General features: G+C 34.0%; 2 protein-coding genes across 4 annotated transcripts; both read left to right on the top strand.

Annotated features, from left to right (window-relative positions):
- The first annotated feature begins 3,951 nt into the window (after positions 1 to 3,951).
- Positions 3,952 to 9,143, top strand: LOC142524950 (E3 ubiquitin-protein ligase WAV3-like). Of its 2 annotated transcripts, none has more exons than XM_075629116.1 (2): positions 3,952 to 4,452; positions 6,926 to 9,143. In XM_075629116.1, the coding sequence occupies exons 1-2, from the start codon at positions 4,204 to 4,206 to the stop codon at positions 8,858 to 8,860; spliced, it is 2,184 nt and encodes a 727-aa protein (XP_075485231.1). In that variant the 5' UTR covers positions 3,952 to 4,203; the 3' UTR covers positions 8,861 to 9,143. The 2 variants fall into 2 exon arrangements, with proteins under 2 accessions (XP_075485231.1, XP_075485228.1); XM_075629113.1 differs by having other exon boundaries at positions 3,953 to 4,452; positions 6,923 to 9,143.
- Positions 9,144 to 9,647: 504 nt separating this feature from the next.
- On the top strand, positions 9,648 to 13,290 carry LOC142524939 (pentatricopeptide repeat-containing protein At5g39350). 2 transcript variants are annotated; one of them, XM_075629104.1, is made up of 3 exons: positions 9,648 to 11,891; positions 12,363 to 12,800; positions 12,925 to 13,288. In XM_075629104.1, the coding sequence occupies exon 1, from the start codon at positions 9,686 to 9,688 to the stop codon at positions 11,720 to 11,722; it is 2,037 nt and encodes a 678-aa protein (XP_075485219.1). In that variant the 5' UTR covers positions 9,648 to 9,685; the 3' UTR covers positions 11,723 to 11,891; positions 12,363 to 12,800; positions 12,925 to 13,288. The 2 variants fall into 2 exon arrangements, with proteins under 2 accessions (XP_075485219.1, XP_075485214.1); XM_075629099.1 differs by having other exon boundaries at positions 9,648 to 12,800; positions 12,925 to 13,290.
- The last annotated feature ends 4,610 nt before the right edge of the window (positions 13,291 to 17,900 follow it).

Genomic DNA, 17,900 nt, shown 5'->3' with positions numbered 1-17,900 from the left:
ATGAAATATTAGTATAATATAAGGATAAAATTGAAAAAGAAGGAAAAAATTTTTATCTCTATTATAGAGATTCTTTATTACTAAGATATAATATAAAATGACAAATTACTCCAAGCAAAAACTTGTGTGAGACGGTCTCACATGTCGTATTTTGTGAGACGAATCTCTTATGTAGGTCATCCATGAAAAAATATTACTTTTTATGATAAGAATATTATTTTTTATTGTGAATATCGGTAGGATTGACCCGTCTCACAGATAAAAATTTGTAAGAACATCTCACAAGAGACCTACTCATTACTCCGTAACAAATACTCATCCTAAAGTTATTACTTATTATCCAAAATCCCAAATGAATATTTGTCAAAAAAAACAAAAAATTATCCTGCCAATCCTTCTAACTTGCCTAAGTCAACCGGATAGGGTCCTAACTTCTATCCCCGCAATCACCTTCCCCGTGATAGATATTCATTGGGCTGTGGTTGACCTCACCAATTTTGCATCTGGGCCCATGACAAGCTCTATCCATCTCGATATCGTTGGAGCTTCACAACGATTGTTGCTTTCGATATAACATAGATTTTGTGAGTTCTGTCTTGTGAATAATCCACCAACTAATTAATAAGTTTAACCTGTTAAAAGAATTTACTAGATAGTCTCAGTTGTCAATTTCGTGAGACGGTCTCACAAAAATAAATACGTGAGACTGTATCATAAATGACATACTCAACTTTCAAAAAAATCTTATTAGACGGTCACACAGGTTAATTTCGTTAGACAGATATCGTATCCAACTCGATCAATAAAAGATATTAATTTTTATGTGACCAGTATTACTTTCACTCTAAATATAGACCGGGTTGACTCGTGTCACGTAAATAAATTTGTGAAACTGTTTCACAAGATACTTACTCTTGAACTTTTATTGTGTTGATTTCATGTGCATATATTTCCAAAAAAAATAAAAAAATATATTTAATTGAATATTTCAACTAATTTTAGTATGATTGAATATGTCATTAAGGTTTTAAAGTTTATATAATTTGTATTTTTTGCTGGATTTTTTTAAAAAAATGTTTGCTTTTTTTTTTTTTACAATTTGTTCTACTTACTCTTATTGTGTGTGTGTTTTTTTTTTTTTTTTTTTTTTTGTGGTGGCATGGTTTGGTTCGGATATTTTTTCGTAAAAAATAAAAACTTGATAGTTTTCTCTAATTGAGTTATCATTTGATTTATTTAGTATTAAATATCTCGTATCGACTGAATTAAATTTTTACGACATTTTTAAAAGCTCATCACTACACTTTGCTTGATTATATATGTGGTGCCTTTTGACTCCATTAATTTAATATCCAGGAACTCCGCTAGCAATATAAATGGCATCATGACCCTTTGCCCAATTTCAAGTTTCAACCAAGTAATTTGCTCGCTCGAAAAGTGTGACAGCCTGTGATTTATAATTTATTGCCACCATTGACTACATTTGTTCTTTTATATTTTATTACTCCTTACATTTAAAAAATATTTAAAATATTATAGTTGATTATATAGCACACTCGTGGGATGTGAATAATAAAATTATTATTATTATTATTATTATTATTATTATTATCATATTTGATAATACAAAAAAGGCATAGTTTATTCTTGGAACCAAAGGATGATGTGCTAAATCATTGTATGATCAAGAGATGACCATATGCCCTTTGATAATCTGAACAATTTTAAAAATTATCCCACTTTATTAGTTATCAACATATGTTACAGATTCCTTTAAAAAAAAATCATATGTTACAGATATATATAGAGTAAAAGATAAATTTTTATTTAAATTAGTGAAATTAGAAAGTCAAATAATTAAATGATTTAGGTAATGGAGCATTCGAAAGATTTTCATTGGCTTCCCTTTGCAAAATTATCACATTCCAATATTCAAACAAACATTGGTTTTCAAACTAGCGTGGGTGCATGGGATCGATCATATGCCATTATGTATAAAGATGTCAAAATGGAATAGTGCGGGGGGCTACCCACAACTCGCAGTTAGACGGGGCCGACTGACTCTCGTTCTTAAAAAAATTATCAATTCAACTCACATATTTTAAGTAACGTGACTTGTTTTTCGATTGACACATTCGATTTTAGGTAAAGCTATAGCGAGTTTGGATTTAAATAACAGTATTTTATGATCAATTTAAGTTTTTTAACGACCAATCAACATTTTTGAAGTAATATTTTTTTTCGTTTTCTAGTGCTGATTTTGATCCAAACTTGAGATATTCAATACCAACCATATTTATTGAACGCAAAGGTGGTGGCATTATAGGACAGCACATTTATTCTTACAACCCATGAAATATCAGTGGGCAATGGGCATAAAACTATGGGAAGAGGGATTCGATAATTAAATAAAACTATGTTAATCATTAAATACTCTTTATTTCTTAGTTGGTTTGACTTAAAATTTAGAAAGAGGAGAGAGTTATGGAAATTAGAAAGGATAAATTTCAATAACACATTTAAATATTTAATATATAAGTTTTTAACTTTGATATTATATAAATTAGTTATATTTATATATTATTTCAAAATGGAATAATTTTTTCTTTATCGTTAGTTTAAGGTATAGTAATATTTTAACAGATGGATACATAAAAAGATGCATTTTTGTGATTTTATTAATTATTATTGAACAAATCTTATAAAAAAGACAAAGTAGTCAAGCTTACTTACTTTACTGCTCAACAAATTGATTTCATTTCCTTTTTAAAAGAAAATCTCAGATCAAATATTTTTTTCTTGAAAATTTAAGTTAAACTAAATGAGTCATGATAACTTAAATATGCTAATCAAATTGCAGCAATTCAATTTTTTTTTCCTAAATGACTGTGGTAAAAAATGTTTGTCTTATTAATTAAAGAATATATTGTTGAAAATATGAGTTGAAATTATTGAATGTTGAAAATAAGAGTTGAAAATATTGAAAATTAGTATGTGATGATATATGTAATGATGTGTTTATTTTTCGATTATTTTCAAAGAAATTATATAAATAGGTCTCTCAATTTGTGTTGAAAAACACAATTGAGTTGAGAAAATTTTATACAGTGTGTATAGTAGTTTAATATATTTTGTGAGTTTGAGAACTTTTAACACACATATATATATATATATATTAATGACAAGGAAGCTTGCAGCTGATGCTTCTTATTTGCCCGAAAAATTGTTGGTAGGAATAATCGAATTCCTGATCATTAAACAAATCTTCTTCAACTCCACTAATTCTGAGCAAAAGTACATACATTCTATTTTATGAACGGGTGAATTTTATGTACAAAATAAATTGAATACAGCATAACCTAGATTGTAAATTATGCTCAATATTTTTAAATGTTTGTATAAAAAAAATTTTAAAAAATAATTTTCTTTTTGTCCATCTTCAACACGATAATGTGTTGATGTACCTTCAGAAATAGTAATATATATACAAAAAATTAACTATGAAAGTGTTTTATAAGTCAATATTGTAAGACGAATACTCAATCCTATCTAATTCATGAAAATTATTATTTTTTATGTCAAAACTATTATTTTTCATGATATACGAATCAAGTTAACTCGTCTAATGAATATAAACCCGTGAGACCGTATCACAAAAAAATTAACTCAAATATATATTAGGTTAGAAAGAAATATGTTGGATTTAACTCTCAAACTTGAGATATCTCGCAAATTTCACATTGATAACAATAGATTACAAATTTTTTTGACAAGATATTTTAATTTTATATGTTAAAAGAAGGGTTTAAAGTGAAGTCAAAAGCCCCAGCAGCCACCCACAAGGTAAATTAAATTTCCTCAAATCCCAACAATATCATTTTATATAAATAGTATATCCCAACACACTTTCCACTTTTGACCTTCCCCACCTTGTCTCGTTTCTTGCAAATATATTACACACAAATTTTGGTGATTTTGTCAAACGTAAAGCCATTGGTTGCCGTGTTCAAACACTTAGAAACAGAACCCACAAACCGAAGAAAACAAAACACAAAGAATCTTTCTCAGCTCCCCATTGAGATCCGTTCTCTGAAGAAAATGTTGCCCACATCAATACCTCCCTTATCTATCAGCACATGCATCCGGATTTTCACCTGAATCGGAGAAAAAAATTTTGTGTGTGTAGTTCTCTAAGTCGTGAAAATGGTGGGCAGCAAATGGACGAAAGTGAAAATGGCTCTGGGTTTGAAGATGAATTCTTGTCTCTACTTTTCGAGGATGGCGGAGGATTTTCCGGCGTTGGCGTCGCCGCCTCCCTCCGGGAGGTTCTCCGACGCCTCGTCTTTGTCGCCGACCTGTAATTCGGGTCATCGTGTGCGAATGCCCACCACGCCGACGCCTTCTTCCTCCGGCCTCCGCTTGCCTAAGCACTCCAGCACCAAGTCTAGCAAGGTTAAAAGTGGAAATTCATTTATTGTTATTTATGAGTTTTATTATTTTTCTTTAGTAGGTTCCTTGCATTTTCATGAAATTAAGTTTTTGTAGCATTTGTAGAAAAAGGGAATAATATTTTTGTAATTTTTCTAAAAAAAAAAATTTCAAAGAGAAGGTGAAAAGAAAAATGGTTTTCTACTTTTCTTGATAACGAATTCCACTCATTTATTAACTTTCCTGATCCCAAAAAAATGCTTCAATGAATCTGAATACCATAAATTAATCCTATTTCTTTTTCATTTTTTCCGGTCATTGTTTTATTTTCCAGTACAAACTAAAAATAGGTTAACGAGATCCTATCTATGTGGTCACTATCCTCAATTCATTTCAATGAGTAAGATCTTGCTACACATACAATTTCAAAAAAAAAAAAGTGGGTCCTTATATATGCATGGGCAAATCTTAGTCATCCATCCTATCATCGGACAATGTCTAAAAAAAATGGATCCTATATATGCATGGTATCGTCGGACAACGTAGGATCAAATAAACCGTAAAAATATAGTATTTGGTTGTTTTCCAATGAGGTGGTCGAAATGTAAAACCATAGGGTGTCATCATGTGGGGTCTAAGCTCTGCCATGGGGCTGTGGACAATAATGGACACAGTGTTATTAATGTTTCAGAATTTTGATCATATATATATATTTTTACAGTAAAAAATATATTGTTTCTTGATAATATAACATTACTGTCCGTATTATGGATGAGATTTGAGCCTGGACTCGAGATTAAAGAGACTCAAACATGAGATCAACAATATTATATCATCAACCTTAAACATTGAGTCAAAGTCTCGTGTCATATCTGTTAAACCATAGCTTTACTTACTATTTTTTTAATATAAAAGTATATTTTTTTAATAATAAGGTTTGGCTACATATATGTTTGTGTAGCAAATCTGTATAGTAGGAAATATAACACGAAATCGAGCAGATGATCCCATTCGCCATAGGACATATTGTAATGCTTTCAATTTTTACAGGGTGTCTTTTGGAAAAATTGATGGGTCTGTGTTGTTATGTAGTTTTCAGTAAGCATTTTCTTGTATCGAGTGAGCAGTACAGCTTCTAAAGTTTTGGCCACATGAGAGACCAAAACCCAAAATAATTTAGGGGTATGAAATTAGATTTTATTTGAAATCTTGTATATTTTAACTGACAATAGTTGCTAAAAAGGGTGTGCGACACTCTGATCTTTCCTTTGTCAGTGGCCCTTCTCATGTAGAAGGGAAAAAGAAAGTGCTTTTCTTGGTCAGCAACTCAAACTGTTTCACACACATGACAACACACACTTTGCCCATTTCCTCACACCCCTTTTTATGTTCAACTTAACCTTGGTTTAGCCTTTAGAATCAAGAAATATAGAGATTATAATCCTATACTTTTTTTATATATAATAATACATAAAATTATATAAGATTACGAGCGGATGGAGCCACGGTTACGACCTTGCACGCATCCGTCTAGGTCCGGTCCATCACGACGTGTTGCGAGATTTCATTCGTTTTAGTCAAAGTAAAGGCCGAAGGTGTCGTAAAGGGGATGTGCAACTTGTAGTTACTACTGATCTCCACTTCTTTTCATACATACGCTTTAAATCTCTTTGTTTTTCAACCAAATTTTTAATGCCTCAAAAGTATCATTATTAGTTATGAGATCCTACCTATTTACCTTTGCATTTTCAAAGGGCTTTCTTTCTAGAGTCTTACTTTGTTAGGTTTTTGATGCATTGCTTTGTTTCTTACTACTCATAATTGGGAGACCATTTTCTTTGTGCGTTTCGTTTTTTTCTTAATTTATATGATTGTTTTCTATGATATATACATAAAACCCTTAAAGTTAAAATACGCAACGTTCTGACTAGAAATTTTAAATTCTAACTTTACTCAAAGCAAAAAATATGCATACAAACTTTTTAAACTAAATTCAAATAAATAATGCAATTTCTTGGGGCCATTTTTAAACTAAAGCTAATATGAAGAATTGGCCTTAAGTGGAATATGCATTTCTTGCGTCAATCATTCGGATGTTTCAATATGTATTTGTTGCACCCTCACCCATTATATTGAAAGTTTATGACATTGTTAAAATGTAAATAGTCATCAGTGGCTAGAAATTATGAAAAATTATCTGCTTGTAAAAATTTAGATATATGACCTTCTGTGCATATTTTTTTTGCGTTTTAAAAATTATCTGAAGGATTTTGAAAATTTCACGCATTTTGTGGAGTCTCGATTGTATGAATTGTTTTCGTTTATATGGTAAAGTAATTTATGTCAAATGTTATTCTTCTTGGACCTCATATTTTTTGAATTCTTGATTAAATTTGCCTTGGAACCATGAAAAAAGATTGGCAAATCTTGGTTTGCTTGTACATTTGCTAAAATTGTCTATAACAAATCATATGGTATGTTTTTTCTCTGGCAGAAGATCTGTGCGATATGCTTAGCAACCTTGAAACCTGGCCATGGCCACGCCATTTTTACTGCAGAATGCTCCCACATGTTTCATTTTCATTGTATCGCATCTAACTCGAAGCATGGACATCAAAGTTGCCCCGTCTGCCGAGCGAAATGGAAAGAAATCCCCTTCCAGTGTCCCGTCTCCGATAAAGCTCATGGAAGATCGAGGACAAGTAATGTGCCTTGGCTCCAAGATGATTCCTGGAGGACTGTTATTAGACCATCTCCACGAGTGGACAGTAATCGGAATATTGCTCCTTTTCATTCTGCTGAACCCCATCTATTCGATGATGATGATGAACTTACCATTCAACGACCCAGTGCCAATCAGAATACCGCAACCGTTGATAACTTTGATGATGATGGCCATCTGAATGAAGCAGTTGAAGTGAAAACATACACCGAACTTTCTGCTGTTTCAAAATTTACATCCCATAACGACTTTTCGGTCCTAATTCACCTCAAAGCTCCCGCCAAGACTCTATCACCACAAAATTCGACAATGGATGGAGAGGGACTATCATTGATGCACCAAACTCGAGCTCCAGTCGACCTTGTTGCAGTTCTTGATGTCAGTGGCAGCATGGCGGGCACCAAGCTCGCTTTGCTTAAACGGGCAATGGGATTCGTGATCCAAAACGTAGGCCCACATGACAGGCTGTCTGTTATCTCTTTTTCCTCCATAGCACAGCGAATCTTTTCTCTTCGAAGAATGACAGAAACTGGAAGGAATGAGTCCATACAAGCGGTCAATTCCTTGACTTCAAATGGTGGAACTAATATTGCAGAGGGCCTAAGGAAGGCTGCCAAAGTGATGACTGACCGGAAGTGGAAAAATCCTGTAAGCAGCATGATACTATTGTCCGATGGACAAGATACATATTCTAATACTAGCCCAAGTGGTGCCAGCTCCTGCTCGGATTACCATTCTTTGCTTCCGGTTTCCATCCATCCAGATAGTGCTTCAAGTATCCGTATCCCTGTACACACCTTTGGATTTGGTGCGGATCATGATGCTGTCTTAATGCATTTGATCTCGGAAACATCTGGCGGGACGTTTTCTTTTATAGAGGCAGAGAATGTGATTCAAGATGCCTTTGCACAGTGCATCGGGGGGCTTTTGAGCATCATTGTCCAAGACTTGAAAGTGGAAGTTGAGTGTATTGATCCTTTGATTCGATTCAACAGGTTACAATCCGGAAGCTACAAAAACATTTTGGATTCTGATAAAAGAAAAGGCAGCATCGACGTGGGAGACTTATATGCCGAAGAAGAACGAGATTTTCTCCTAACACTTGATATCCCCATTGACGAATTTCACGATGTGACCTCACTTTTACAGGTGAGATGTGAATACAGACATCCTGTTACGAATAAAATCGTAATTTTATATGCTGCAAGTGAAGTCAACATTCCAAGGCCGCTAGAAACGGGACCTTTACTGGTTTCCATGGAAGTGGATAAGCAAAGAAACAGGCTCCGATCAGCAGAAGCAATGGCTGAAGCCAAAGCTGCTGCAGACCAAGGTGATTTAACAACCGCGGTATCTATACTCGAGAAATGCCGAAAAAAACTTTCAGAAACCGTTTCATCACGAGCTGGAGACCGATTATGTCTCGTGTTGGATGCTGAATTACGAGAAATGCAAGAACGTATGGCAAACCGGAAAGTTTATGAAACGTCAGGAAGAGCATATGTTTTGTCAGGATTAAGCTCACACTCTTGGCAGAGGGCGACTGCAAGGGGAGACTCGACTGATAGTACGAGCCTTGTCCAAGCTTATCAGACACCTTCTATGGTTGACATGGTAAACTTGTCACAGACAATGATCTTTCGTAGTTCATCTACTCGACCAGCTCTTCGGGCAGCTCTTTCTTTTCCTGCACGAGCACAGCCAAGGTGAATGGTTAGCTAGTTTGCCTTAAAGACCTCCAAGATTCTACGTCAGTGCCAAAATATTTGGTTTTTCAAAACGGTAATTCGAAATTTTGGGGAGTGGATAAAATGGAAAATAAGGGGTATATTAATTTTAAATGTAAATCGGTGAAATGGGAAATTGGAATTCTATATATTGATATTGTGGTTTGTGTATATAAAGAGAAGATGCAATTCTCTTTAAGAATGATGGGGTATATTATTTTTTGTTATTCTGGGATTTGTTTAATTCCTTTAATGTGGATCTGATATTGTATTGCCCATTTCACGTTTCTTGAAATTATTCTGATTTTTTTTTGGGATGAGTAATCTTTGATCCTACATATATATTCATTTAATAAATATATTTCTTACATCAAATGGGGTTCATGTAACAAATGATACTTGTCTTTCTTAATGTGACATTCGCGGGCTCTGTTTTACGAGTTCTTATTTGGATACAGTGTCCAATTTTTCATTCTGCAGTAGTCGGATTTCGCGGTGTTGCTTATTGATTCGGTACATTTTTTTGGGATTCAAGAAAGCTATGAGATGAAGAAATCAAATGAGTAGTATTCTTCTGTCGTTGAATTTAATAAAAAATTAATCTGTATCGAATTAAACTTAATAATCTAAATAATTACGCAATATCTCAAATTCAAGTTTTTTTGAGTTAAAACTTTTTAATAATATAAATTTGTACAATTATTAAAAAATAAAAACTAATGATTGATAAACAAAATAATAAATAATAATCTCAATGTTGTTTATTTTATGGTCTTTATTTATTGGAAGTGACGGAAGTTTGCAGGTCATGAATGGTGCACACACTCTGATGATAGCAATGAGACGCCGATTTTCGACCACCTCCGCAGCACAATGCGAGTCGCTGCTATACCGTTGTGGCACTGCCACCAAATCCTTGCCTGCCACCCAGAAACTGCACGCGAACTGCATCGCCTCCGGCCTCCTCTCATCTCACAATGCGGGGCACTTCATGTCGTTACTCATATCTGCATATGGTCTCTGTGGGCACGTGTCGTACGCATGCACACTGTTCGATAAATTGCCAGAAAGGACGTTCGTTTCTTACAAAGCAATGATTAGAATGTACACAGAAAATGGCTGCCCTCGAAGTGCACTAGAGTTGTTCGTGGAAATGCATCAGTCAGGCTGTTTATTTGACGAGTATGTTTTCCCATTCGTGGTCCGAGCTTGTGGAGATCTTGTGTTGCTTGAATTTGGCGTTATGATTCAGGGGTTGATTGTTAGAAGCGGGCTGCTTTTTAGCACTTTCGTGGGGAATTCTTTGCTTGCAATGTATATGAATTGCGGCGACGTGGAGGGGGCAAGTAGAGTATTTAATGCAATGGCGGAGAAAACAGTTGTGTCTTGGAATACAATGATTAGTGGGAACTTTCGGAATGACAACGCCACTGAGGCTTTGATTGTTTTTAGTAGAATGGTGGAAAGCGTGGTGGTGGTTGATTCTGCCACGGTTCTCTCGGTTTTACCAGCTTGTGGGTATCTGAAGGATTTGAAGGTGGGAAGAGAGGTTCATTCTTTGATCAAAGACAAGGTTTTCGCTAAAAGAATTCCTGTTCAGAATGCTTTGGTTGATATGTATGCAAAATGTGGAAGAATGGATGAAGCTCGTGGGGTTTTTGATAAGTTGGCGGAGAAGGATGTAGTGAGTTGGACTACTATGATTCATGGATACATTTTGAATGGTGAAGTTAAAGGTGCCTTGGATATGTTTAGATTGATGCAGTTTGAAGGTGCAAAGCCTAATGAAATGACATTGGCTTCACTTCTTGCAATGTGTACAGGTTTTCTTGATATGAAGCTAGGAAAATGTTTGCATGGATGGGCGATTAGGCAACACAGTGAATGCGATGTTAATGTTGAAACGGCTTTGATTGATCTCTATGCCAAATGCGGTTCGGTTAAACATAGCTTTCGAGTGTTTTCCAGGACTTCTAGGAAGAGAACCGTGCCTTGGAATGCAATACTTTCTGGATGCATCCATAACGAGCTGGCAAGAGATGCCATAGAACTTTTCAAGAAGATGTTACTAGAAGCGGTGAAACTGAATGATGCAACTTGGAAGAGCCTCCTTCCTGCATATGCCATTGAAGCAGATTTACAGCAAGCATTGAATATACACGGTTACCTGTTTACATCGGGGTTTATCAAGAAACCTGATATTGTAACTGGCTTGGTTGATATATACTCAAAATGTGGAAACCTACAATATGCCCACAAGGTTTTTGATAGTGTATCTACAAGAAATCGGGACATTGTTTTGTGGAGTGTGATAATTGCTGGTTATGGAAAGCATGGGCACGGTGAGGTTGCTGTTTCTTTATTCAACCAGATGGTCCGATTTGGTATTAAGCCTAACGAGGTCACGTTTACTTCAGTATTGCATGCTTGTGGGCACGCGGGAATGGTGGATGATGGCTTAAATTTGTTCAAATTCATGCAAAAGAATCACCAAGAAAGTTTACGGAGTGATCACTATACTTGCATGGTTGATCTTTTGGGTCGCGCCAATCGACTTTTGGAGGCTTATGAATTGATCATGACGATGCCATTTAGACCGAATCATGCCATTTGGGGTGCCTTGCTTGGTGCTTGTGTGATACATGAAAATGTTGAACTGGGAGAGGTGGCTGCAAACTGGTTGTTTGAGTTGGAGCCAAAGAACACCGGAAACTATGTGTTAATGGGGAATATTTACTCTGCTGTTGGGAGGTTCGATGATGCTGAGAAAGTGAGATCTAGGATGGATAATATAGGGTTAATCAAAGCTCCTGCTCAGAGTGTGATTGAAGTTAGGAACTTGTGATTCCATTCGATATGTCAAGGCATTGTTTGGTTTGCAGGATAAGGATACAATAGTCTTCAAATCCATTATCATCCATCATTTGTCTAACTTTTGGAGAGATCTTAATTAACAATGAGCGTGTTATAGTTTATTGTTCTGATGCTCCATCTCATCCACTAGATGGCCTTCGGTAATTGTATGACATTACTTATTTATCCTTGTCACTGCATTGAAGAAAGCCCTAATACATAAGACAAGATCTAACCCTGAAGAAAGGTCTAAATGAGAAAGACTTGAGAAATTAGTGACTTACAGCCTTTTTCAGTCTTGCTCTTTCCTGTATGCTTTCTTTATGAAGCATGCATTTCTTCTATTATAAAAATATTACTTTCATTCTTACTTTGATGTATAAAATTGGCTGATTCATCAGTGAAATTTTAGGTTTTCAAGTTTTATTTTTGTCACTCATATTGTTTAGGAGTCTATTTGAGCCCTAAGCTTCTTTGTAGGACTGATGCTTCTGGGATAAAAATATTTTGCTACTCTTTGATATTTTAATTGTATTGATTTGATTAAATTTCACAGTATATCAAAATAACTAGTTTTACTTGTTATCCTTGTTTGATGCTGATACTGAAATGTTGTCACTGTTTTTATGAAGAGGGTGGTCAAGAACTTTGTTATCCTGAATCAAGTGAACTCTAAAGAAGTCCCTGAAAGTCTGAAGCTCCCGGACTCTTTCAGTCAGCTTGTTTCTGAAATCAAAATCAAGAAGCACAGTTGAAAGGATTATGCTTTGATTTTGGAAGAGGTGGCAGGTGTTCTTTGATCAAGGTTGACTGATGAGTATTTTCCAATGCTCATGCACGCAAATAGCTACCTCCTCCAAGTTGCTTCTTTGCTTTCTGGCAGCTCCTACCAATACCATCACTTCGCGCTGTCTGCTGGAAAAATTCTTACTGTTTCAGTTGTCGTCACATCTGCAGTACAGTCATCACTAAATCCCGAAAGAATTGTTTCTCATGACATAACTGAAAAACATATGGAGGCACAAGTTCATGGTTTGCTCTAAATCCTCTGCCTCCCGCTGTAGTTTGAGGTAAAAGGTTTATATCAATTTGATTGCTTAACATGAGAGAATGTCCCAGGTTTTGAAAGTTTATGAACTTTATACATATATTATAAATTTTCCTCCTTAAATGATATCTTATTAATATATATAGGGAAAAGTTGCAGATTAGGACGCATATTGCATAGCAACAAATGGGCGCTTATATCAAGACTTTTACCAGGTAGATCACTGATAATCCTCTAAAGGATCATTATAATCCTCTAAAGGATCATTGGCATATAATCATGGCAAGTAAGCAATAATCCTGAAAACATTACCCAGGCATGAACATGATAGATGTCCCAATTTAAGATATGATTGATCCTCAGCATTCATCTGCCAAAAATAGACAATGCTTTAAAATTTATTTGCATTTAACCATTTTATGTACCGCAGTCTTTCTACAACAGATGCGAATTATATTTGTAGTCACATACATTCATAAATATTAAAGTTTCAAAATTTTCCTCTTTTACGTTATGGGTTTTACTTGTTTGGATAATCTTCTATTTCATATACATGAAATTCCCGTTTTTCATTTTTTGCTTATTTATGAATCAGCGCTACAGATTTCAATTTATTATCACTGAACGAAGCAATTCGAAGTTCCTTCCTTAGATCATTTTCTTGTATCCAAATAATTCCATGAACTGTTATTTTAGTTTTCTATTTATGGATATTAAGAGTCATTTAAATATGTCCAAAAAAAATAGTGATAAATATAGATATTGTTTTTAATTGATGAGACATTCCCACATTCGATAAATAACAAAATGTTGGAAGGAAAAGCCAGGCTGGTGTTGACAACACTTTTTCATAATATAAAAAGTGGTATCGATGGTAACCCTCACATGTTTAAGTTCAGGTTCACACTGATCATTAATGCTCTCCTATAACGGTTGATTTCATCCTACATATAATGGCATTACGATAGAATCAAGAGCTCAAATTTAGACACACATACATGAGGTCCACTAATTTTTTTAAAATCACATATGTATGTGAATTTTGTCCATCCAAACCATGTGGGGATGGTGCCCCACATGTGGCATCGAAGCTACCCTCCTTTTTTCCCCGAATTGTCTATTCTGTCACGTTAAGACACGTACTAATTTTTTTAATGAATTGGTATAATTAGTAATATATATTTTTTATGAGAGTGATCATCAATCCCATTACATAGTTCCCAATTAATATTTAGACTGATTAATTATTTCAAATTTATTTATTTGGAGGATTTAGTTTAGGTGGATTTTATACTTTTTTTCGAAGCCTGAATTTTATATTGGGAATTGTTTCAGAGTAGGCGTTTTGTGATATCCGTGAGATGAGATGAGTCGTATCCAATCGGATACGAGATTTGTTTCACAAATTTGAACCATGAGAGAATTTCGTAAAATTTTACATAAAAGTTTATGTGATAGATTTCAATTATATTCGAGAGGATATAATTTGAGACTCATGTTTGAATCCAAGTGTAATCTAAATGTAAATTGGAACTTCATTCCATATCCACTATCCGATTCTCCACCTTAAATAACTACTTGGTTCACAAATACTGTGGAAGCAAACTCTTAAAATAGATTCAAAGTACCGACTCGAATTCGATCCGACATGAGTTGAGAATTTTTGACATGCATTCGAGACGTTTGGCTAGGCTGTCGTCCGGGATGTAGCGTAGCACAAATGTTCTCGGTTATGTCCGGGTTCTTGACTAGAGTGTCCATGCACGATGCTCCGTTGGCTATTTCAAAACTTTGGCAAACTGAGTTTTTAGTTAATTTTCTAGGTGACTTGAACTTGGTGTTACACGTGTAACATTTGGATTGACTGAGATTTCCAATCTATAATAATTATTTGATAGATTTTAAATTTCCCATATTAAAAAAAAATTAAAATATAGTTTTAAAATCCAAGTTTAGCAAGTCAAAGAGAACTCAGATAAAAAGTTGTTCGGCCTCACTACCTTTTCATGATTTTTGGGGCTGATTTTAAGATAGTACAAAATCTCTAGGCCATGGCCATGTTGCAATCAATTCCCCTAACGTGAAGTGTCATTCCACTCTCGTTATTACCAAAATAAAATAATGATAGCAAGACAAAATAAGAGAAGTTTCCAGGTCGATTGCCTAAGATCTGCTTGCTTCGGAATATGCATATTATATTTTGTGTATTTTGAAATCATTTAACATATCTATTTCGAATATTTCGTGGACTGATTTAATATTTCGTGGGTTGATTTTTTTTTTTTAATGAGATCTTTCTTGTATGCTATATTACATGTTTTTATCGTATTAATATTAATAATCAATTATTCCTATATATTATTTTGCATTTTGTCTTAAAAATTAGAGATTCGGTCTAGATTTATGGATCTTGGCTTTCAATAATTTGCATACAAGACTATTCCTCCCAAAATAAATTTAAAATATTTTTTGTATAGGTTATGTACATTGTCCTGTCACGTTGTGGCCACCTCATTAAACTAGAAAAGGAAGAAAAATTATTTTTTATAATTCCTATATTTCATTTAAATTCACTTTTACTATATGTGTTGGTATACAAATAAAATTTTTAAAAAACGGTGGGAAATTTTTAAAAAAAACGGGGGGAAAAAGGATAACTTGTCTCCACAAAAATTAGAAGAAGACAAAGAGAAAGTTATTCGGCTTAATTATTGTATTGGAAATACTACTCTACCACACAAATTAAATTTTTAGTAGAAAATAATGTTTTAGCCCACAAAAATGTGTGATATGTTTTTTAATCGATGATTTAAATAAAATTATTAAGAAAATTATTTTAACAACCTTTTGCTTTATATTTTTATTTGTACATGTAACATGTGTGTTATCTTTACTTGTTTTTCCTCGATTACAAGCTTTACTGACCAAATAGGAAACTCTCCACAAATCCACACGAAAGGTGAGGGAGATGAAATAGCAAAAGAGGCTAACGAGTGCGCAACACCATTTACACACACTGGCTATAATTTTTAATAGCACTGTATCATACGATATTGATATCATGAGATCATTTTCATGAGTAATAAGTTTATGTAATTATCAAAAAGTGTTGAAAACAAGAATATTTCGTAGAGGGTGATCGAAACTTATCGTTTGAGATAACACAATTTATATGATTTGTGATATAATGCTACTGCTAACTATTTAAAAAAAAAAAAAAAAGATTAAAGAGGCAAGTGTGCAGTTCAACAAACATTATATTATAGTTTATAAAAAGTTTAATATAAGTTAGAAATTTTAATAATTTATGTTTCTACCAAAGGAATTGATTAACCATTTGCATATGAGCTCACCTACTAGCTAGGACCACACCCAATGAGGACTGTTTTCCTTATAATATTAAAATTTAAATTAAATTAATTTTTTAAAAAAAAAAAAAGTTTTGTATACATCATTGGAGAACTTTCTTGATTTAAAAATTTCGACTGAATATGGGTCCCAAATATGTGAGCTAGCTGATTCTATATCGTTCAAATGTTTTTCAAGTTATATTAGCGATTTTTGTCATCGATTTCGAATTGTTCGAAATTTAAAATCACCTTTCACATGCACTTTACAAATTACCTAGTTTTGTATTACATAAAAATGATATATGTTAAATTTGGTAGATCAATTTTTCATAATTTATTTTGTTGTTGATAACGAACAAAGTTACTACTGTGAAAATTATGAGGATCGACCTGTCCGGTCATGTCGACCGGGTCGTGGGGGCAACGTCCCCAAAAGCTATTCAGAATCAACACAATCTTTCGCAAGGGGTAAGGCAACTCTTTGGAAACAACACATTGTTTCATGACACGTTTTCATGAAAGGATACATTGTTTCATGAAGAGTCGCATCCGTTCTGAATCAATATTTCATCTCTATATATATGGCATCATTAGTTCAAGAATAACATTCGAATTCTGATTTGATTTAGTCACCTACAAATTCAGAATAATTTCATTGTATCCTGAAAGAAATTTTTCACATCTCTATGGCTAAAGTGAAGGAGAAAACATTTCTTAAAAGAAAGCGTTACAAACGTGCATTGAAATTCATTCACACACTATCAAAATTTCGAAATAATCTCTCAACAAAATTACCTAATTCGTGTTAAATTTTTTAAGGCAAAAACTTGTGTGAGACGATCTAACAGATCATATTTTGTGAGACAGATCTCTTATTTGGGTCTTCTATTAAAAAATATTATTTTTTATGCTAAGAGTATTACTTTTTATTATGAATATTGGTAGAATTGACTCGTCTCACAGATAAAAATTCGTGAAACTGTCCTACTCTTTTTTTTTGTATATGAATTATTGGTTAAAATTTGTGTTATTATTATAAGACCAAGATCCCCAAAGGCCTTAGACTATTATTATCAATGTCATACCATTTAATAAATTATAAACAGTAGATGATGGATATAGGAAACTCCCCCAAAATTGATCTGTCATTCTAGCAACTTCAAAATAAAAATAAATTGTAAAACTTAATATTTAATATTAGAGAGTTGTAATGGTAATTATGTAAAAACGAATTGGAGTATATTCGGCAGATATGTCCACGTAAACGCAAAAGGTGGCCGCCCAGCTCAACCTCTCGAACATTCATTCATATCGCGGAACAGTCTCAAAACCACAATGAACAATCAGGTTTGCGCAAATCGGCCTGCAGACGTATCCAGACGGATTACGTTGCTTCGTCGATCATTGTTTCACTAAACAATTAAGGGTATTCAATTATCACGCATACATTTTTTGCTTCTAAGATATAATTAGTTGGATAATCCCCCATATTTCCGTTATCAAACGCACTAAGAAATCTTTCCGAGGATATGAACATCTATCTGTCTAACTATCAGATAGATCATTTGACGTGGCTCTTATCCAGTCGGTACGCGCCAGTCAATTATTATGTTTTTGGCGTACCCCTTAGCTGTAGCCTGGCTCCACTCCCCAACCCACATTCCACAATTTTCATTTTTTTAAATTATTAGACCGCAAATTTCCACTGGGAACCGGATAAACCAGTCGTCCCTATGCGCTATTTTCCAATATAAGCATGCACCCAAAGGATG

This window comes from Primulina tabacum, chromosome 2 (assembly GCF_025594145.1).
Source record: "Primulina tabacum isolate GXHZ01 chromosome 2, ASM2559414v2, whole genome shotgun sequence".
Lineage (NCBI taxonomy): Eukaryota > Viridiplantae > Streptophyta > Magnoliopsida > Lamiales > Gesneriaceae > Primulina > Primulina tabacum.
The sequence above is the reverse complement of the archived record's forward strand: the minus strand, read 5'-3'. Positions and strand labels throughout refer to the sequence as shown.